Source organism: Pseudophryne corroboree, assembly GCF_028390025.1.
Source record: "Pseudophryne corroboree isolate aPseCor3 chromosome 3 unlocalized genomic scaffold, aPseCor3.hap2 SUPER_3_unloc_7, whole genome shotgun sequence".
In the NCBI taxonomy this organism is placed as follows: Eukaryota; Metazoa; Chordata; class Amphibia; order Anura; family Myobatrachidae; genus Pseudophryne; species Pseudophryne corroboree.
Genome location: NW_026967563.1, coordinates 1414907 through 1438309, shown reverse-complemented (window position 1 = coordinate 1438309; position 23403 = coordinate 1414907). Strand labels below are relative to the sequence as shown.

Sequence of the window (23403 nt, the reverse complement as noted above, 5' to 3'; positions counted from 1 at the left end):
ATTTTATATGTATTAAATTGTGATTCACTATATCGATTTCTTTAAAGTTTTTTATGCACCAATATAATTTGCACTGAGCATCTGAATACTGTCGATGGAAACAAAGACGAGCGCAGGATAAGTTACGCTTTCCATTTTTTCTTTTATTGTGGCACATCTTGAATACTGTGTGCAGTTGTGGGCACCGTACTACAAAAAGGATATCCTGGAGCTAGAAAAGGTTCAGAGGCGGGCGACCAAACTAATTAAGGGCATGGAGACTCTGGAATATGAGGAAAGGCTTGCTAGGCTAGGCATGTTTATACTGGAAAAGAGGAGACTAAGAGGGGACATGATCAACATCTACAAATATATAAGGGGACAATACACAGAGCTTGCGCGTGACCTGTTTTTGGTAAGATCAGCACAGAGGACTCGTGGACACTTTCTTAGGTTAGAGGAGAGAAGATTCCGCATAAAGCGGGGAAATGTTTTTTTTTCACAGTAAGGACAATACGTGTTTGGAATTCCCTGCCTGAGAGTTGTAATGGCGGACTCAGTCAACACCTTTAAGAATGGGTTGGATAAATTCCTAATGGATAAGGATATCCAGGATTATGGTGCGTAGTCAGGCACTATAGTTATTAGAAAAAAAGGAATAAACACAACGGCTGACATCAGCATCAGACTAAATTTAGTCCAAAAATAATACTGCACAGGAAACCGCAAATAGGTTGAACTCGATGGACAAATTGTCTTTTCTCTTACGTCCTAGAGGATGCTGGGGTCCATATTAGTACCATGGGGTATAGACGGGTCCACCAGGAGCCATTGGCACTTAAAGAGTTTAATAGATTGGGCTGGCTCCTCCCTCTGCCCCTCCGTTTAGAAAATGTGCCCGGAGGAGTTGGTCACAGCTAGGGGAGCTCTACAAAGCGTTCTTAGTAAAAGTTTTTCTTAGAGTTTTTATATTACAGGGAGGCTGCTGGCAACAGTCTCCCTGCATCGAGGGACTGAGGGGGGGAGCAGTGTCCGCCCTGCGGGGTCTGAGCCACTGTCTCCGCTGACTGGACACTGAGCTCCAGAGGGGATAGATTGCTCCCCGCCGCAGGGGAACGCTCACCCCAGCAGCATGCCGCCACCCCCTTGCAGAGCTGAAGTGTGGCGCTGAGTCACCGTCCCCCCCTAACAAGCAGGGGGTCGGTGTGAAGATGGCTACAGGGTAGGAGCGCAGTATTAACTGTGCTCCCGGACGGCTCAGCGGTACCTAGGTGCGGCGCTGTGAGGGGCGCCCTGAGTCAGCGCCTGACCCTACACTGACCATTCCAGCCTGTCGGGGTCTGCGGATCTCAGCCAGCACACACAACCTCAGGCCAAGTGGAAGATCAGTCCCTCCAGTGCAACTCCAGCTATCTGTACAGTACCAGGGGGTTGTAGAAGGGAGGGGAGGCTGTGTAAGACTGTGTCACCTATTAAGGGACACAGTCAGCGTTGGTTTGGGGTCTCCCTATACCTAAAATAGCGCTGTGTGTGGGTTGGCTCCAATCTCTGTGTCTTTGCCATTTTTGGGGGGAGAACTCTGTCTGCCAGTACCCTGTGTGTATGTGAGGTGAGTAGTGTGTAACAGCAAACATGTCTATAGACTCTTTCATATGCTGCAGAGGATTTATCTTCTCGGGAAGATCCCATCCCATGTAGTCAGGATTGCACTGTTGTAGCGCAGATCCCAGCTAGAGAACTGGAGTGGTTAGCCTCTCTTAGGGAGACTATTTCTCAGATTTCTGAGAGGGTTACAAGAACTGAGCATGCAACTCAGGTACTGCAATCCTCTATGGTTGTATGGTCTGATACTGCTCCCTCGGGGTCCCCTGCGGTTCATTCTCACAAACGTGCGCTTGCCAAGATTACGCAGGATGACACGGACACCGATTCTGACACTGCAGACGGTGACGGGGATGTGTCGTGGGGGACGGCGTCATTTGCTAAGGGGGTACAGTTGATGATTGAGGCCATACGGGATGTGTTGCGTATTTTGGACACTCCTCCTGAGCAGGTAGAGGAGGCCTTTTTCACGGACAGTAAGAAGCCCCTCTCACCTCTACAGCATCTAAGGAATTAAATGCTATATTTGAAAAGGCCTGGGAAAATCCAGTGAAAAAATTACAGATCCCTAAGAAGGTCTTGGTTGCTTTTCCATTCCCAGAGGATGATAGAATGAAATGGGAGTCTCCACCTATAGTGGTCGCCTCTGTTTCCAGGCTGTCAAAATAAGTGGTTTTACCAGTCCCGGGATCTACCACGTTGAAGGACCCGGCTGATCGCAAGGTGGATGCTACGCTCAAATCCATATATACGGCTTCAGGGGCTATACTGCAGCCTACTATTGCCTGTGCATGGATTTCTAAAGCTGCAGCCAGGTGGTCAATCACTCTGCAGGAGGACTTGACTACAATGGATAAAGGTGACAATGATTTATTCTTACGTAACATTCAGGATTCTGCAGCGTTCCTGGTAGATTCCAAGAAGGACCTGGGTTCCACGGCTACGGGGATCTCCTCCATGTCTGTCTCGGCTCGCAGGGGTCCTAGGCTGCGCCAATGGTCTGCAGACGCAGAATCCAGGAAAAGCGTGGAGGGCCTACCCTACACAGGTCAGGCTTTATTTGGGGAGGCGCTGGATGCGTGGATTGCCATGGCTACCGAGGGTAAGTCTCCTTTTCTCCCCTCAGCTGCACCGGCTACGAAGAAGCCTTTTACACCAGTCACGTCACAGGCCTTTCGGCCCGCGAGGCCTAGAAAGAACAAGCCTTCTCACACCTTCTTCAGAGGTGGTTGTGCTAAAGGAAAAAAGCCTGCTCCTGCAGGTTCCCAGGACCAGAAGCCTGCTTCTGGTACCCCCAAGTTCTCCGCATGACGGTGGACCGCACAGCCTGGAGGAAGGTCAGGTGGAAGCAAGATTCCGGCATTTCAGTCATGTCTGGGTGTCATCTGGCCTGGACCCTTTGATATAGGATATAGTGTCCAGGGGGTACAGACAGGCGTTTCAAACTCTCCCACCTCACCGTTTCTTCAAATCAGGCTTACCGGCTTTGCCGGCAGACAGAGCTATTCTTCTGGAAGCTATCCGAAAATTGGTAGTGTCCGAGGTTATTGTTCCAGTTCCGCCTCATCGGTGGAACAAGGGTTACTATTCGAACCTTTTCGTGGTACCGACGCCGGAAGGTTCTGTATGGCCAATTCTGAACTTGGGGAGGTGGATATCCTTGTCCACCTAGGGACAAATAAATCTGGCAAATACTGAACTCATTGCCGTAAAAGATGAATTTAGAAAGTTAGGGACTGCTCTGAAGCAGGTGCAACCACTGTATCTTTTTCAGAAGTATTGCCAGTACACAGAGGGGAAGACAGAACTCATCGCATCAGAAAATTCAATGTTTGGCTGAGGACATGGTGCAATGAGGAGAGATTTGGATTTATAGGCCAAAGTCACACCATCTGGCAAGATAGCAGCTTATACAAAAGTGACGGCCTGCACCCATCTTCAAGGGGAACGAGAATACTAACTGAACAGTTTGGATGCTTCATCAAGAACTATTTAAATTAACAGAGGGGGGCAGTGAACCAAACAGGAATAACACAGAGGTATTGTTTCTGCAGGCAAAGGGAATAGGAAGCATATCCACAGCAACAGAAGATAATGCAGATCAAAACCAAATAAAAATAGGTAGAGAGAAGAACATAGCTAGGAAAAGAAAAAGCACAAACAAAACTCTAAAAGCTATGTGTGCAAATGCTAGGTGCTTAGGAAATAAAATCCCAGAACTAATTGCAATAATGACAAGGGATGATCTAGACATTGTGGCAATTACAGAGTCATGGTACAATGAAAATCATGACTGGGACATAGCTATATGTTATGCACACCAGTGCCTGAAGGAAAGTACTGGTGTCAGAACTGTTATGCACTCCAGTGTCTGCAGGAATGTACTGGTGTTTGAACTGTTATGCAAAACAAATGGACTCACAGACAAACTGGAGAATATGACATAACGTACACAGAAGGTGATAGGGTAACAAAATACACACAAAGTGAACAGAGAAGCCCAGAGGCTAAGGAACTGGGTATCTCCCTTGTATTAGAACTGCTCAGATGGAAAAAGCAAGATGTTGTGTTTTAATACGTAGAGAACCCGAAATGCTGTTGCTAAGGGCAACAGCAAAACCCTAAAGGGTTACCAACGGGTGTGGCAGTAAACTCCTTGGTCAGAGATGGAATGATAGACACAAGGAGAGTCTCCACAATCCTAATTCTCACTTGCAGTGCACAGGTTTTAGCTTACTGCCACTAAACTGACCCCTGACACCTAGCACAGTGAGACAGGATTAGACAGGCAAGTCTTAGAATACAGCCGCAAACTTGCTAAGTTCACAGAGTAGTAACAGAACCCCAGCAAGCTAAACGACTAACTCCAGTCTTACTGCTAGGTCTGGATTGGCAGAGTGTAATACCAAATCCCCAGGCCTATTTGCAGTAAGCAACAAACAAATACAAAGCTACACAGTACTGGCTAACTTTCATGAACTGACTAACCAACAAAGATTCAGCAGCATCTGCTTACTCTGAAAAGAGGCCTTATAAAGCAGGTGCTGGCCACGCCCCACTCAGACCTCACAGACTGTGAGCACAAAAACCAGCACCGGATCCCCTGCCGTGCACAGAGCCTATAACCACTGCACAGCAAAAGACCCGAACCGGAGTATCAGCTGCGCTCAGGTTACTCCACTAGCACTTGTCTCCCGGTTGCCATGACGACGTGGCAGCACAGGGCAGGAGACCCTAACACTATACTGGGATATACTTTATTTAGGAAGGACAGAATTGGAAAAATCGGAGGAGGGGTAGCAATGTATGTAAAAAAAAAAGCATAAATACTACATAAATACAAAGTATTGAAGAAAAAACGGCGCCCTTTGGGTGACCATAGGAGCAGGGGAAAAGTCGATTATTCGTATTAGCGTGATATACAGGCCACCAGGTCAGGAAGAGGAACTCGACAAGAACCTATTGCAGGACATAACTAAAATGGCATTAAAAGGAGAGGTAATAATCATGGGAGACTTTAATCTTCCTGATTTAAACTGGGAGGTGTCTGTTGCTAGTTCCACTAGAAGTAGGAACATTTTAAATTCCCTTCAGGGAGCATCCCTCCACCAATTGGTGAGAGGCCCACTCGGAAAGACGCAATATTAGACTTGATACTTAAATGGAGACAGAATATCGGACGTAAAAGTAGGTGAAAACCTGGGATCCAGTGATCATCAAGCAGTATGGTTCAGCATAAAGACAGAGAATGACTCAAACCATACAAAAACAAAGGTGTTGAATTTTAGGAAGGCTGATTTTGTAGGGATGGGAAAATGTGTAAGCGATTCTTTGGCAGAGTGGAGGAACTTGGAAACAGTGCAGGAGAGGTGATAAATATTAAAATGTGCAATATTAAAGGCAACAGACCATTGTATCAAAAGTGTTAGGAAAAACACAAGGAAAAGGAAGCCAGTGTGGTTTGCGAAAGAAATAGCAAATATTGTGAAAGAAAAAGATGGCTTTTAGGAAATATAAGCAGACACAAAATAATGAAGACAAAGATATATCTTGTTAGACAGAAGGAGACAAAGAAGGTAATCAGATGTGCAAAGGCACAAGCTGAGGAGAAAATGGCCCAGTCAGTGGGTAAAGGAGGCAAAACTTTTTTTAGGTATATAAGCGAAAGGAGAAAAACAAAAGGTGGAATTATAAAACTAAAGACAGAGACTGGGAGTCTTGTTGAAGGAGACAATTTAATAGCAGATCATCTTAATAATTATTTTTGCTCAGTATTCACTACTGAAAGAGAGGGGAAGGGCCACAGTTAAGTTGCAGTGATATTTAGGAAAATGAAACAAGTACATTTACAGAGGAGAAGGTCCAAATAGAACTCTCAAAGCTGAAAGTGGACACATCTATGGGGCCAGATGGGATACATCCAAGGATACTAAAAGAACTTAGAGGTGCGGGTAGCACCATTGACATAATTATTCAACCAGTCATTAGCTACAGGAGTAATTCCTGAGGACTGGAAAAGAGCAAACGTAGTCCCACTGCACAAAAGTGGAAGCAAGGAAGAGGCAAACAACTACAGACCAGTGAGTCTTACATTCAGTAGTAGGGACATTGATGGAAACACTCTTAAAAGGAAAACTTGTAGGTTATCTCAAATCTGGCAATTTACAGGATCCCAAACAATGGATTCACTGGGGGGAGATCATGTCAAACAAATCTTATTGACTTTTTTGACTGTGTGACTAAAGTGATGGATAAGGGTGGAGCCATGGATATAGTTTATCTAGACTTTAGTAAGGATTTTGACACTGTTCCACATCGCAGACTGCTAAATAAACTTGAAAGTTTGGGATTGGATATTAGGATTATTGAATGTATAAGATCTTGGTTGAAGGATAGAAAACAGAGAGTTGTGGTAAATGGAGTGCATTCACAGGAGGGAAATGTTACCAGTGGAGTACCCCAGGGATCTGTACTTGGGCCAGTGCTTTTTAATATCTTTATTGGTGACATTGCATATGGCATTAAAGGGAAAGTATGCCTTTTTGCAGATGACACAAAGGTATGCAACAGGGTAGACACACCAGGTGGGGCAAAACAAATGATTGAGGATCTAGGTAGAATAGAGGAATGGTCAAGAGTGTGGCAATTACAGTTTAATGCCAAAAAATGCAAAATCATGCACTTGAGTCTCAAAAATCCATGGGCTAAATACAGTATTAATAGCACTATACTGGAAACTACTGAGGAGGAAAGGGATCTAGGAGTCACTATTTCAGATGACTTAAAGGCAGGTAAGCAATGTAACAAGGCAATGAGGAAGGCTAGTCAGATACTTGGCTGCATTGGGAGAGGAATCAGCAGCAGAAAGAAAGAAGTAATAATGCCACTGTATAGGTCATTGGTACGGCCTCATCTAGAATACTGTATTCAGTTCTGGAGGCCATATCTTCAAAAGGATATTAATACATTAGAAACTGTACAAAGAAGGGCAACTAAAATGGTGTATGGCCTACATCACAAAACATACCCAGAAAGACTAAGAAATCTCAATATGTATAGTTTGGAGCAGAGAAGGGAAAGGGGAGACATGATAGAAACTTTCAAATATATCAAGGGTTTTAACAAAGTCCAGGAGGGAAACATTCTCCAAATGAAGAGAAGCAATAGGACACGAGGACATGCACTGAGACTGGAGGGGGGGAGGTTCAGGGGAAATTTGCGGAAAAATTACTTCACAGAAAGGGTAGTGGACAATTGGAATAGCCTCCTATCAGAGGTGGTAGAGGCTAAGACAGTAGAGCAATTTAAACATGCATGGTATAGACATAAGGATATACTTACAAAGAAATAAGGATCAAATAAGGTTAGAGATAAAAATAATGTAATACAAAATGGGACAGACTGATGGGCCAAGTGGTTCTTATCTGCCGACAAATTCTATGTTTAAAGTCTTTGACCCTTTATCTCAGGGAGTTCAAGTTCAAGATGGAGTCTCTGAGAGCTGTCATCTCCGGACTGACGGAGGGGGAATTCCTGGTGTCCCTGGACATCAAGGATGCATACCTCCACATTCCCATTTGGTCGCCGCATCAGGCTTATCTCAGGTTTGCACTGTTAAACGATCACTATCTGTTTCAACCGAGGGTCTTCACCAAGGTGATGGCAGAGATGATGGTTCTCCTCAGCAAGCAGGGGGTGAACATAATTCCATATCTGGACGATCTCCTGATCAAGGTTTCATCCAGGGAGAAGTTATTAAGATCCATTGTTCTCACGACACTCTGCTCAAGGAGCACGGTTGGATACTGAAACTTCCAAAGTCTCACCTGGAGCCAACAAGGAGCCTGTCTTTCCTGGGAATGATCCTCGACACGGAGGTGCAGAGGGTGTTTCTACCGGTGGAAAAAGCATTGGTGATTCAAACAATGGTCCGGGGTGTCTTGAAGCCTTCCCGGGTATCGGTTCATCAGTGCATCTGCTTTCTGGGGAAGATGGTTGCCTCCTACGAGGCTCTGCAGCATGGAAGGTTTCATGCTCGATCCTTTCAGATGGATCTCTTGGACCAGTGGTCGGGATTTCACCTACATATGCACCAGAGGATACGTCTGTCACCATGAGCCAGGATTTTGCTCCTCTGGTGGCTACAACTACCACACCTTCTGGAAGGCCGAAGGTTCGGGGTTCAGGACTGGATTTTTCTAACCACGGATGCAAGTCTAAGAGGTTGGGGAGCGGTCGCTCAGGGAGAAACCTTCCAAGGAAGGTGTTCGTATCAAGAATCTCTTCTCCCAATAAACATCCTGGAGCTAAGGGCCGTGTACAATGGCCTTCTTCAAGCAGCACACCACTTACAGGATCGAGCTGTTCAGGTGCAGTTGGACAATGTGACAACAGTGGCCTACATAAACCAACAAGGTGGAGCAAAGAGCAGGGCTGCAATGTCAGAGGTGTCAAGAATCCTCCTCTGGGCAGAAAGGCACGCAGTGGCGATGTCTGCAATCTTTATTCCGGGAGTAGACAACTGGGAAGCAGACTTCCTCAGCAGACACCATCTCTATCCAGGAGAGAGGGGCCTCCACTTTGAGGTGTTCGATGAGGTAACCTGATTGGTGGCGGTACCTCACATAGACATGATGGCCTCCCATCTCAACAAGAAGCTGTGGAGGTACTGTTCCAGGTCGAGAGACCCGCAGGCATTGGCAGTGGACACACTGGTAACACCGTGGGTGTTCACGTCAGTGTATGTGTTCCCCCCCACTTCCTCTGATTCCAACAGTTCTTCAACTTGTAAGAAGAACAAAGGTTCTGGCAATCCTCATTGCTCGGGACAGACCAAGGAGGGGTTGGTATGCGTATCTGCTGGATCTTCTGCTGGAAGATCCATGGCCCTTACTTCTTCGGGAGGATCGGTCCCGCGAGCTCTGATTGGCTCACGGGCAGTGCTGACTTGAACAAAGGCACCTGTACCCGCCGGAGACTAAGGGGAAGGAGAGGCGCAGGCTGCACTCTCCTCCCCTCACATCAGCGGTGTTGCGGGGAGCAGCAGAGGCAGGGAGGGAAGAGGAGCGGCGGCCCGTCGGTGTGGGTACGGCATACCCACGGCTAAATTCTTAAGGGTACGCCGTTCCTGCCCGTACCCGCATACTTGCACCGCTGCTCATAACTCACTGGTAACAGGGTGTTATAAGTATAGGGGGATGTATTTTGGGATGATGTTAATGTATTACTTAATTCAGTAGAAGGTTATAAAAAAAGTTTTTAGTAGCGCTGGTATGTGGCTGGTTCATACTTCTGTATTGATCTGATTATTCTCTGAGGTAAATGTTGCAGACCATCTTGGTATGAGGGTGAAAGTTCACATTATCAGTCTAAAGAGTATATCAGAGGATGTGGACTGTATGAATTCCTGTCCTATTAATCTGATAAATCAGTATACAAACTGTGTATCTGTGTATGTGTAACATTACAGTATATCATGTCTATAAGGAACATATATATATACATCAGTCAATGCAGAATGTAATTCAGCTATTGCTTCATGTCAGTAAGACAGGACGGTGTCATGTCTCCTGGTCCCCATGATGAGGATTTAGAGAAGTTAAGTTTATAATTTCTCAGTTGAATGATATATTTATACAGTCTGAAAACTTCTTCAGACCCTTCATGTCCCTCGAAGCATGCTTTTACACGTATAATGCAAGTCGTCAGATGTCGACACGGGGACGTGAGAGGGGATCTGTAGACAGAATGCTATCCTAGCAAAGTGTATTCAAACTATGATGCAAACTTCGGGGAAGAGTTAGAAATCGCTGTTACACTCCTGTACAGGAGATAAGAGATTATTTTACTATAAATACGAAGCCTGTGATAACATCCCCTATTTCTGATGCTATGTTTGAACACACCTGGAAAATCCCAGGCACATAAGTCCTGATTCTTAAGGGTATTTTCACGGCTTAGCCGTGTCCTGAAAAGCATAAGACATATTGGGAGATTTCTCCTGTGGTGCACACCGCTGTGTCCAGATTATCAGATTACTATTACCTGACCCGTCCCCGGTTCAGCTTCACTGAAAGAACAGGCTGGCTGCATACTTGAGCCTACACTCCCATTTATATACTCGGCCAGTAAAACTGTCTTCAGGCCACCTATTGTGGGTGCATGGGTTTCCAGTACTATTGGAAAGTATGCAGGACCTCTGTTAGAATTTTATATATGTATATAAATGTTCGATTGGTAGGGATGCTCTTTTCTTGACCCTAGGGGCTGGATAACGGTAAGGTCCCGAGGTCCCCGCCTTTTTTTCGGGAAAGGAGGGGCAGGAACAGAATATGACATCTGTTCCACCTACTATTTTCGCATGACGCTTCCCCCTGGAAGTCCACTCAGGTGGGAGACAGGGATCCGCTACGGGTATGCATTACCTACAGTCGCAAGTCAATGACTTAACTGGCTCCCACCTGGCGGAATTATCAAAAGAAATTTGGAAACTAAATCTCTGATTTCCATTTGGAAAGGCAGTCTCTACGACTGGCGGGGCTAGGCCCGCTTCCCACTTGACCTTTGCTTCATACCTACATATGGTTGGCAATGCGACACTGTTAGATCAGTTCCGGAGGTTCTTAGGCCTCTCGTAGTTGCAGAGGATCCTTGTCCAGATGTTAACATCTTCCCTAATCCCGTAATATCTCACAGCACTGCTGTGGCGTAATTTAACGATTCCAGAACGAGTTCTTCTAGTGAAATCTCTAGGACAAGTGTTCAGAGCACATCTTGGGATGTAACAGTGAGCACGCCGTTGAGCTTCCACCTAGATTTCATTCCCTGAAAAGGGGTAAAATGATTCCATCTACTCGAGGAACGCAGGTTCAGAAGTCGGACCTGGATCCTCCTCTCTCAGGAGAAAGTTTGACAGACATTCGCGCAAGGGGAGAACTTCCACGACTTGTCTGACTTCTTCGCACAAGCATTCTGTAACGAAGGTCGGACTGACATAGTTTACGTCAAAAAACTAAAACATTTGGTACGTTCCTCTGTAGGGTGGAACGAATGTTTTATCTCAAAATAAAGTTTTGAACACTGGGTTCCAGAACAAACCCACATTCAGTGGCAGTCAGCCCTCTGTTGGTTCCAGGGGCGTTTAGTCAGTGGAGGTGTTCTCTCCAGTTACACTTAATGGAACATAAAATCTGGCGTCCCTCATTGCCCTGGGACGGCCAAGGAGAGCTTGTTTTCAGGCTCTCAGGTTACTTTCAAAGGTTTGAAGGCTTCCGCATCGTCAAAAGGACCTGCGTATGCAGGGGTCAGTTCTTAATAAACACTTACCGCATATCAGTTTGATGATATGGAAGTTGTGCGGCTGATATTAGCTCGGAATGGCATTCCGAGCAAAGTCATCCCTATGCTATTCAGGCAGGGGATGGAGTCACGTCAAGACTTTACCATAGTTATTGGAGGAAAGATGTCTTGGTGTACGTCCAAGAAACTTCCTTTAGTGGGGTTCCACTTAGGTCTTTTCCTTCTCTTTCCACAGTCCCGTGTGGTTGTGGGCCTATGATTAGGCTTGCTCAAGGTTCAGTTTTCGGCCTTGTTTGTTTTTTCTTCCGGAAACCATTGGCTGCGTTTCCTGCGGTGCAGACGTTCTTGAAAGGGATTCTGTGGATACAGCCTCTTTTTTTTTTGTGTGCCTCCTACGGAGCCATAGGATGTTGCTGTTATGTTACAAGTCCTGCTTTCGGATTCATTGAACCTTTATGAGAGGCAGAATTTCAGTTTCTTACATGAAAGCTGATCACTTTGTTAGCATTGATATCCGCAAGGCGGGTGTTGGAATGTGGGACCTTATCTCACAAGAGCCCTCTTTTTTTTTTTCATGAGTTTTGAGTTGCGCTAAAGACGCGTCAACAATTCCTTCCAAGGGTTGTGTCGGTTTCTCATATCAACCAACCTGTTGTGGTGTCAGTGGCTACTGACATTTCTACTTCAGTAAGTCCTTGGACGTGGTCCGGGCTTTGAAGGTATATGTGAAGAGGACTGCTCCTCTTATAAAGTCGGAAGCATTGTTTGTACTTCATGATCCCGATTAAAATTGGGTGTGCTGCTTCTAAGCAGACTATTTCTCGCTGGATCAAATGTACTATTCAGCATGTTTTCTGCGGTAGGTTTGCCAGAACCTAAATCGGTAAAGCATCACTCAACTCGTATAGTGGGCTCTTTCTGGACATCTGCCCGAGGTGTCTCGGCACTACAAATTTGCTGAGCAGTTGCGTGGGCAGGATCAAACGCATTTGCTAAGTTCTACAAGTTTGATACTTTGGCCTCTGATGACCTCCAGTTGGGTCAATTAGTTTGCAGGGTACATCAGCACTTTCCCTCCCCTAGTGGGAGCTTTGGTATAGGCCCCATGGTCTTTGATGCATCCCCAACATCCTCTAGGAAATAAGAGAAAATAGGATTTTAATATACCTACCGGTAAATCCTTTTCTCGTAGTCCATAGAGGATGTTGGGCGCCCGCCCAGTGCTGATGTTTTCCTGTACGGTTGTTACTTGTTCAGTAATGGCAGCATTTGTTGCCACTCTTTGGTCATGTATACTGACATGTTTTCATTGAGTTACATGTGGTTGCATGTTATAAATTCAGTGTGATTTGGTGAAATCTCACCACACAATTTTGTAGTATCCTCTCTCGAAGTTGTCCATCTCCTCGGGCACAGTTCCTAAACTGAGGTCTGGAGGAGTGGCATAGAGGGAGGAGCCAACCTACACTATTCAAATTTTATAGTGCCCAAGGCTCCACAGGACCCATCTATACCCCATGGTCTTTGATGCATCCCCAACATCCTCTACGAAAAAAGGATTTACCGGTAGGTATATTAAAATCCTATTATTATTGCGCAAACAGGACAGCACTTTCTCTTCTTTGCTGTTTTATTATTGCAAAGCCCATGTCACCTGTAGTAATCCCACATGAGCATCCATGTCCACTCTAGCAATCCCACATGAGCGTCCGTGTCACCTCTAGTAATCCCACATGAGCGTCCGTGTCACCTCTAGTAATCCCACATGAGCGTCCGTGTCACCTCTAGTAATCCCACATGAGCGTCCATGTCACCTCTAGTAATCCCACATGAGCGTCCATGTCACCTCTAGTAATCCCACATGAGCGTCCATGTCACCTCTAGTAATCCCACATGAGCGCCCATGTCACCTCTAGTAAACCTACGAGCGCCCATGTCACCTCTAGTAATCCCACATGAGCGTCCATGTCACCTCTAGTAATCCCACATGAGCGTCCATGTCACCTCTAGTAGTCCCACATGAGCGTCCATGTCATAGAAACATAGAATTTGACGGCAGATAAGAACCACTTGGCCCATCTAGTCTGCCCCCTTTTTTTTTTTTTACGTTATTTTTATCTCTAACCTTGTTTGATCCTTATTTCTTTGTAAGGATATCCTTTGTCTATCCCATGCATGTTTAAATTGCTCTACTGTCTTAGCCTTTACCACCTCCGATGGGAGGCTATTCCACTTGTCCACTACCGTTTCTGTGAAGTAATTTTCCCGCAAATTTCCACTGAACCCCCCCCCTCCAGTCTCAGTGCATGTCCCCGTGTCCTATTGCTTCTCTTCATTTGGAGAATGTTTCCCTCTTGGATTTTGTTAAAACCCTTGGTATATTTGAAAGTTTTCTATCAAGTCCCCCCTTTCCCTTCTCTGCTCCAAACTATACATATTGAGATTTCTTAGTCTTTCTGGGTATGTTTTGTGATGTAGGCCATGCACCATTTTAGTTGCCCTTCTTTGTACAGTTTCTAATGTATTAATATCCTTTTGAAGATATGGCCTCCAGAATTGAACACTGTATTCTAGATGAGGCCGTAGCAATGACCTATACAATGGCATTATTACTTATTTATTTCTGCTGCTGATTCCTCTCCCAATGCAGCCAAGCATCTGACTAGCCTTCCTCATTGCTTTGTTACATTGCTTACCTACCTTTAAGTCATCTGAAATAGTGACTCCTAGATCCCTTTCCTCCTCAGTAGTTTCCAGTATAGTGCCATTAATACTATATTTAGCCTTTGGATTTTTGAGACCCAAGTGCATGATTTTGCATTTGTCACCTCTAGTACTCCCACATGAGCGTCCATGTCACCTCTAGTAATCCCACATGAGCGTCCATGTCACCTCTAGTAATCCCACATGAGCGTCCATGTCACCTCTAGTAATCCCACATGAGCGTCCATGTCACCTCTAGTAATCCCACATGAGCGTCCGTGTCACCTCTAGTAATCCCACATGAGCGTTCAGTGTTGATCAAGCTCCAGTCTAAGCATCCTAGTTTTTTTTTTGTTTTTTAATAAACATAAAAGCAATGATTTCAGGTAAAAAATGTCAGTTATAGAATTATATATTGTGTCCTGTAACACCCTGTGTATTGTCTATTCATTTTATATATTAATGTATTTTATTTCCAGCAGATGGGCACACAAGCAGGAACATCTCAGAAGGACATCTAATGTTATCCCTGGATTCTGAAATAACCGATAACGACAGTAGACAGGATTCTCCAGGAGCTAACCCCATTACCCCAATTATACATCCAGCTCTATCAGCTGGTCTCTCTGATCCTGGGAAATGTTCTCCTGATCACTCTGATATTGGTGCATCTGTTACAGCTCTGACAGTAGATACAGTGTTTCCCTGTTCTATATATGCCAAATGTTTTACACAGAACACAAAGCGTATTACCAATCAGCCAGCTAAGGCAGGTGAGAGTCCATTTCCATGTTCTGAGTGTGGGAAATGTTTTACATCGACATCACATCTTGTTATACATCAGAGAAGTCACACAGGTGAGATGCCATTTTCCTGTTCTGAGTGTGGGAAATGTTTTTCATCGACATCACATCTTGTTAAACATCAGAGGAGTCACACAGGTGAGATGCCATTTTCCTGTTCTGAGTGTGGGAAATGTTTTGCATGTAAATCAGTTCTTGTTAGACATGAGAGAAGTCACACAGGTGAGAAGCCATATTCCTGTTCTGAGTGTGGGAAATGTTTTGCACTGAAATCACATCTTGTTCCACATCAGAGAAGTCACACAGGTGAGATGCCATTTTCCTGTTCTGAGTGTGGGAAATGTTTTACACGGAAATCAGTTCTTGTTAGACATGAGAGAAGTCACACAGGTGAGAAGCCATATTCCTGTTCTGAGTGTGGGATATGTTTTACACAGAAATCAGCTCTTGTTATACATCAGAGAAGTCACACAGGTGAGAAGCCATATTCCTGTTCTGAGTGTGGGATATGTTTTACACAGAAATCAGCTCTTGTTAGACATGAGAGAAGTCACACAGGTGAGAAGCCGTATTCCTGTTCTGAGTGTGGGAAATGTTTTTCATCGACATCACATCTTGTTATACATCAGAGAAGTCACACAGGTGAGAAGCCATTTTCCTGTTCTGAGTGTGGGAAATGTTTTTCATCGACATCACATCTTGTTATACATCAGAGAAGTCACACAGGTGAGATGCCATTTTCCTGTTCTGAGTGTGGGAAATGTTTTACACGGAAATCAGTTCTTGTTATACATCAGAGAAGTCACACAGGTGAGAAGCCGTTTTCCTGTTCTGGGTGTGGGAAATGTTTTACACGGAAATCAGTTCTTGTTATACATCAGAGAAGTCACACAGGTGAGAAGCCATATTCCTGTCCTGAGTGTGGGAAATGTTTTGCACTGAAATCACATCTTGTTCCGCATCAGAGAAGTCACACAGGTGAGAAGCCATTTTCCTGTTCTGAGTGTGGGAAATGTTTTTCATCGACATCACATCTTGTTATACATCAGAGAAGTCACACAGGTGAGATGCCATTTTCCTGTTCTGAGTGTGGGAAATGTTTTTCATCGACATCACATCTTGTTAAACATCAGAGGAGTCACACAGGTGAGATGCCATTTTCCTGTTCTCAGTGTGGGAAATGTTTTGCACGGAAATCAGTTCTTGTTAAACATCAGCGATTTCACAGATGAGAAGCCATTTTCATGCTGTGAGAGAAATAAATCTGCTCTTGTTGAACATATTAGACATTACCCAAGTACGGAACCATTTACATCTTCTGGAGTATAATTATCACTGCCGTCCAATGTTCCTCAAGGGTGAATCCGATCTCTTATGCTTTATAAAATATACATGCTACCACTGGGTGATATAATCAGACGTCATGGCCTGGTCTACCACTGCTAGGCAGATGACCTGCTTTTTGCACCATGTACTGAGAACGTAATACCAATCCTAAATGGTTGTCTAGCTGAGCGCCTGGGGTTGATGATGCCAGTTGGCTGTGACTCAGTCTTTGTGAAACATAATAGAAGCTCACCAACAAAGGACAAGACTACAGCTTTACCAACCATCTGGATTTTTGCTTTGGTGTTCAGAATTGCAAAATACTAAACATGTGCTGAATCTTTGTGTTGTCCTGGTATGTGGCTGACACAGACATCAGGTATCTGCCACATACTAATCCTAATTCTTCCATCTGTGGACCATAGCCAGAATAAAGCACTTGATTCCCTCAGAAGTTCATAGACTACTGCAATGCCATCTACCTGGGTCACCCAGCAAAAGAATTACAGAGCTTGCAGCTAGTACAGAATGCAGCAGCAAAGCTGTTACCTAACCAGCTCATTCCTGCCACATAACACCCATTCTCTACTCCCTTCACTGGCTGCCTGTAAGATGACAAATCTATTTCATAATTGGCTAACTGACCTTCCCAGCCCAACATTACATGGTCCAAGGTACTAGAAGCAGCTTCTGCCTCCTTACTGCCCTGCTTGCTTGCTTGCTTCTACAGATGGACTGTTACCAGCAGTACCAAGAATCTCCTGTCATTCATTTATGGGTTGAACGTTTAGCTTTGACCATGGAACTCACTGCCTTGCACAGTCCAAGAGGCCTCCACTCTAGAGACCTTCACAAACAGACTGATGACTGTTACTCACGCTTTTCATTAATGTACCTCTATTTACTTCCTAAATAATACATCCCAAATGCTTAGGTCTTTTTTCTGCTGTTTATTTTGTATCTTGTGCTTTATGTAAATGTGAATGTCTAATACCAGTTTGCACAATCTGTATTGCTGCACGACAATATGGCGGCCATTGGAACGTGTTTTCACTTCTTCTAGTTTGCCTAACTTGTTGCAGACACTCATCTTGATAAGGAGTGTCTGAGTGTTTTCAGATACAAGATCCTGTCCATATATACCCTGTACATTATCATGTGCATTAGAGTCACCCGGGTTCCATCTGCGGTGGTTTGTTGTATGTTACATCTATATGGTGCGGATACTCCCCTGTGTTTCATAATAAAAGCTTTTGTTTGCATCTAATTATTACATTAAAGCTTTTATTTTTTATTCTGTTTTATATTCCCGTCTGAGTAATTACGCCATAATGTCTAATCTCGGAGTGGACCCCAGAAGATGTAAAGAAACCGTGTAAGTGTTCCATCATTCTGTTTTGTGTAAGCATACAGGTAAGTGATGGCATGGTGGTCACTGACCGTCACATTCAGGTGGTATAATGGAAGTGGGACTGTCTGGGCTTATTCTAGTCTACTGCAGAAATAAAAAAACTCAGCCTTTATCCTGCTTATAAAAATTACAAAGCCCATAAATCAAGCTTGGTCAGACAAGACAGAAGCCACATTAATGGTGGCACATCATATAGGCTGAGGACCCATGCTTCTGGGATATATGGCATAACTCCCTCTTCACCCACAAAAACCTTCCCTTCACCATTCACAATGTCCACCATTGCCCCTTCAGAAGGGTCACAACTTTCCTTTGCTTTTTCCACCTCCTCCTTCACAGCGCCCAGGACCACCTCCATGACCATTTCATGTTTCTCTGGAGGCCTGGCATCTGGGAGGTTCATGGCCTGAGATGACCACAGAACTGCCAGGTAGTGGGCAAAAAGGATCCACAGCCCCCTGAGGAACTGGAGAGTCCAAAGATCGACCCTGCATGAGGTAAAGAAGGGTCAAACACAGGGTCTGTCTTACCTATTTCCTTCCTAAAAGCTGCTCTTTACCCAGTTTGGTACCTGTGGGATCCCACTCCAATTTCCCTTGAGAGTCCCTACCCTCACTAATCCCTTCTGAACCTACCAGATCCTTCCCCTTCCACCCACTCCTCATTTTTAAGCTTTTCACCACCTGCTGTGTGAGTCCCATCCAACTACTCCATTCCTTAACTCATTGGTGTAGCAACCCCCTTCTCCCCCCCACACCCACTACACTGCAGTTAAGCTGTGAGGCTTGCTGCTAGCAGTACTCACTAAGCATACACACTCGCATCATGATTACACAGCTGTGCCATGTCACAACTGAGGGCCTGAGCTGACGGGTGGAAGCCTCAGTTGTAGGGGCTGAGATGTAGTGGAACCTGGGAGGTTGAATCAGACCCCTGGACTGTACATGTAGGAAGATTGCCCGAAGGCGTGACCACAACAACCAAAGTAAAAGTCAATAATCATTTATTAAACAAGCTCCATGTGTCACAGCAGTGGTAAAATAAATACTATAATCAACAGTAAGTATATCACAGTTCCTGGGTACTATGGGTTGGCAATGGCCACAGGGCTCTGGTAGAATTAGGTAGAGTTCTTATTAACCTTGAGATGGAAAGTCATTACCAGGCCCGACTGTAGTAGTGAGAATAGCCCAGGAACACACCAGCTGATGTTCCTTGGAAAGCTGGTCCGCTGTTGATGAAGTAGCTGCTGTGGGTACTGGTTGGAACCAGTCAGGTGTTAACACGGAGTGGATGCTGGATGGTACCAGCCAAATGATCGTATGAAGCTTGGGAGCGATGAAATACTGGTACCGGTGGTTTGTGGAAATCTGCAGGAAAAGCACCGGCACTTTAAGAGAAGCTGATCTCTGCTGGAAGCAGATGGATCTGTAGCTGGAAACTGGAGTAGTCACGGAGGACTGCAGAGTCAGGCTGCACCGCAGGTGGTAGGCTGGTGCGGGTCTCTTAGTGGAGGCTGGAGACAGGAGCTGGAAACCTGGAAAAACAACCACAGGAGAGAGAGACTGGAAACAAGGTTTGACAACCAAAGCACTGACGATTTCCTGGTTCAGGCACAGGATATTTATACCTGCAGCAAGGCAGGCATTGGCTGAACAATTATGCAGATTCCAGTAGAGCAGCGGATTGGTGGAAACTGAGGCATATGATAGAAACCAACATGGCTGTGCCCATGTTAGCACTTGGAGGGAAAGCTAGTTTGAGAAACCATGTGGAGATTCAGCAGTAATGGCGGCGCAGGCCGAGGAGGGCAGGAGACGCCACACTGACAACTTGCATACTGAAACCACATGGATGACAGCGGAGGCCGCTGCAGGCTTGAGACGCCACACTGATGAATCTGTATACTGGAAACACAGGAACGGCGGCAGAGGCCACGGAGGGCTGGAGATGCCATTCTAAGACTTAACATGAAGCTCTTGTGAGAGGCGTGCATTATAAAGTGAGGCTTGGCTTATTAAGTGAGTTTGTAACAGCAGCAGGTGAGTATTCTCTATCTATCCATATAGGGATTGTAATATTGTGGGAAAAAGGAGTGAGAATTTGGCTGTGTTTGTCTCTGTGCTTTCACTTGTGCTGTCTTAGAGTGTGAAGAGAAACTAGGAGGAGGAGTGGCTGAATCTAGGTGTGAAGTGATTAGGAGGAGGGGCTGAATAGAACAGCTACCTGAGGAGAAACTATATAAACAGTGACCAGACTCTGTGAGCTGTGCTCTTGTGAGAGGCGTGCATTATAAAGTGAGGCTTGGCTTATTAAGTGAGTTTGTAACAGCAGCAGGTGAGTTAGAATACAGCAACAGGTGAGTTTTAAAATACACCAAGTAACACACAAATTTGCAATACCATTCACATCTGATACAATGTTTGGCCTTGTGCAGTGCAATGGATGTAAAGCATTTGTTTGGAAAGAGGCAGCGTGGAGACTCAGCTGCTGTCCAATCTGTGAGCAATTTTCTCTGCTGAAGGAGGAGATAGCAAAACTGCATGCTGAGATTTGTAAGATGTCTGTGTCTTTGAAGCCTCCACTGCCTCAGAGAGCCACCAGAAGACATTCTGCCTGGACTACTGTGGGCTCTCAAGGGCAGAGGTTTCCAGAGGGACACAGACACCTCCCGCAAGCGGTGACACTGCAAAACTCGTATGCTACTCTTGCAGGGCTGGAAGATACAACTAATAGAGGCACTACAGAACAGGAGGATATGGGGACATCTACCAACCATAGGAACAGGAAATGGAACAGGAAAATTGAATCTCCAAAAAGGACTGCACTTCTTTTGGGAGATTCCATTATTAGAGGAATACATCTGGGAAATGCAAATGAAGTAGAGAAACAAGTAAGGTGCTTACCTGGAGCCACAGCTCCAAGGGATAAAGAGCGCATGCTAAGAATTGTGAAGGCAGCAAGAAAAGATGGGGAGGTGGATGTCATTGTCCACCTAGGGACAAATGACCTGGCAAATGCAGAACTCATTGCTGTAAAAGATGGATTTAGGAAGTTAGGGACTGCTCTGAAGCAGGTGGCAACCACTGTATCTTTTTCAGAAGTATTGCCAGTACACAGAGGGGAAGACAGAACTCATTGCATCAGAAACTTCAATGTTTGGCTAAGGACATGGTGCAATGAGGAGAGATTTGGATTTATAGGCCATAGTCACACCATCTGGCAAGATAGGAGCTTATACAAAAGTGACGGCCTGCACCCATCTTCAACGGGAACGAAAATACTAACTGAACAGTTTGGATGCTTCATCAAGAGCTATTTAAACTAACAAAGGGGGGCAGTGAACCAAATAGGAATAAAGAAATCTGCTCCCCCAACACAGAGGTATTGTTTCTGCAGGCAAAGGGAATAGGAAGCATATCCACAGCAACAGAAGATAATTCAGATCAAAACCAAATAAAAATAGGCAGAGAGAAGAACATAGCTAGGAACAGAAAAAGCACAAACAAAACTCTAAAAGCTATGTGTGCAAATGCTAGGAGCTTAGGAAATAAAATCCCAGAACTAACTGCAATAATGACAAGGGATGATCTAGACATTGTGGCAATTACAGAGTCATGGTACAATGAAAATCATGACTGGGACATAGCTATACCGGGATATACTTTGTTTAGGAAGGACAGAATTGGAAAAATTGGGGGAGGGGTAGCAATGTATGTAAAAAATGCCATAAATACTACATTAATACAAAGTATTGAAGAAAAAACTGAGGCCCTTTGGGTGACCATAGAAACAGGGGAAAAGTTGATTATTCGTATTGGCGTGATATACAGGCCACCAGGTCAGGAAGAGGAACTTGACAAGAACCTATTGCAGGACATAACTAAAATGGCATTAAAAGGAGAGGTAATAATCATGGGAGACTTTAATCTTCCTGATGTAAACTGGGAGGTGTCTGTTGCTAGTTCCACTAGAAGTAGGAACATTTTAAATTCCCTTCAGGGAGCATCCCTCCACCAATTGGTGAGGGAGCCCACTCGGAAAGACGCAATATTAGACTTAATACTTACAAATGGAGACAGATTATCAGACGTAAAAGTGGGTGAAAACCTCGGATCCAGTGATCATCAAGCAGTATGGTTCAGCATTAAGACAGAGACTGACTCGTCCCATACAAAAACAAAGGTGTTGGATTTTAGGAAGGCTGATTTTGTAGGGATGGGAAAATGTGTAAGCGATTCTTTGGCAGAGTGGAGGAACTTGGAAACAGTGCAGGAGAGGTGGAAAACATTCAAATGTGCAATATTGAAGGCAACAGACCTTTGTATCAAAACTGTTAGGAAAAACACAAGGAAAAGGAAGCCAGTGTGGTTTGCAAAAGAAGTAGCAAATATTGTGAGAGCAAAAAAGATGGCTTTTAGGAAATATAAGCAGACACAAAATAATGAAGACAAAAAGATATATCTTGTTAGACAGAAGGAGACAAAGAAGGTAATCAGATGTGCAAAGGCACAAGCTGAGGAGAAAATGGCCCAGTCAGTGGGTAAAGGAGGCAAAACTTTTTTTAGGTATATAAGCGAAAAAAGAAAAACAAAAGGCGGAATTATAAAACTAAAGACGGACACTGGGAATCTTGTTGAGGGAGACAATTTAATAGCAGATCATCTTAATGATTATTTTTGCTCAGTATTTACTACTGAAAGAGAGGGGAAGGGGCCACAGTTAAGTTGCAGGGATATTCAGGAAAATGAAACAAGTACATTTACAGAGGAGAAGGTCCTAACAGAACTCTCAAAGCTGAAAGTGGACAAATCTATGGGGCCAGATGGGATACATCCAAGGATACTAAAAGAACTTAAAGAGGTGCTGGTAGCACCATTGACAGAATTATTCAACCAGTCATTAGCTACAGGAGAAATTCCAGGGGACTGGAAAAGAGCAAACGTAGTCCCACTGCACAAAAGTGGAAGCAAGGAAGAGGCAAACAACTACAGACCAGTGAGTCTTACATCAGTAGTAGGGAAATTGATGGAAACACTCTTAAAAGAAAGAGTTGTAGATCATCTCAAATCCGGCAATTTACTGGATCCCAAACAGCATGGATTCACTGGGGGAAGATCATGTCAAACAAATCTTATTGACTTTTTTGATTGTGTGACTAAAGTGATGGATAAAGGTGGAGCCATGGATATAGCTTATCTTGACTTTAGTAAGGCTTTTGACACAGTTCCACATCGCAGACTGCTAAATAAACTTGAAAGTTTGGGATTGGATATTAGGATTATTGAATGGATAAGATCTTGGTTGAAGGATAGAAAACAGAGAGTTGTGGTAAATGGAGTGCATTCACAGGAGGGAAATGTTACCAGTGGAGTACCCCAGGGATCTGTACTTGGACCAGTGCTTTTCAATATCTTTATTGGTGACATTGCAAATGGGATTAAAGGGAAAGTATGCCTTTTTGCAGATGACACAAAGGTATGCAACAGGGTAGACACACCAGGTGGGGTAAAACAAATGATTGAGGATCTAGGTAGACTAGAGGAATGGTCAAGAGTCTGGCAATTACAGTTTAATGCCAAAAAATGCAAAATCATGCACTTGGGTCTCAAAAATCCTAAAGCTAAATACAGTATTAATGGCACTATACTGGAAACTACTGAGGAGGAAAGGGATCTAGGAGTCACTATTTCAGATGACTTAAAAGCAGGTAAGCAATGTAACAAGGCAATGAGGAAGGCTAGTCAGATGCTTGGCTGCATTGGGAGAGGAATCAGCAGC

At 44.5% G+C, this 23403-nt stretch overlaps 1 protein-coding gene across 1 annotated transcript in view; it reads left to right on the top strand.

Moving 5' to 3' along the window:
* Positions 1 to 23403, top strand: part of LOC134984639 (uncharacterized) — a 452661-nt gene that overhangs the window by 146673 nt on the left and 282585 nt on the right. Inside the window, exon 7 of the mRNA XM_063950183.1 lies at positions 14562 to 16102. Coding sequence (XP_063806253.1) covers positions 14562 to 16102 — 1541 coding nt within the window. The remainder of the gene's footprint in view (positions 1 to 14561; positions 16103 to 23403) is intronic.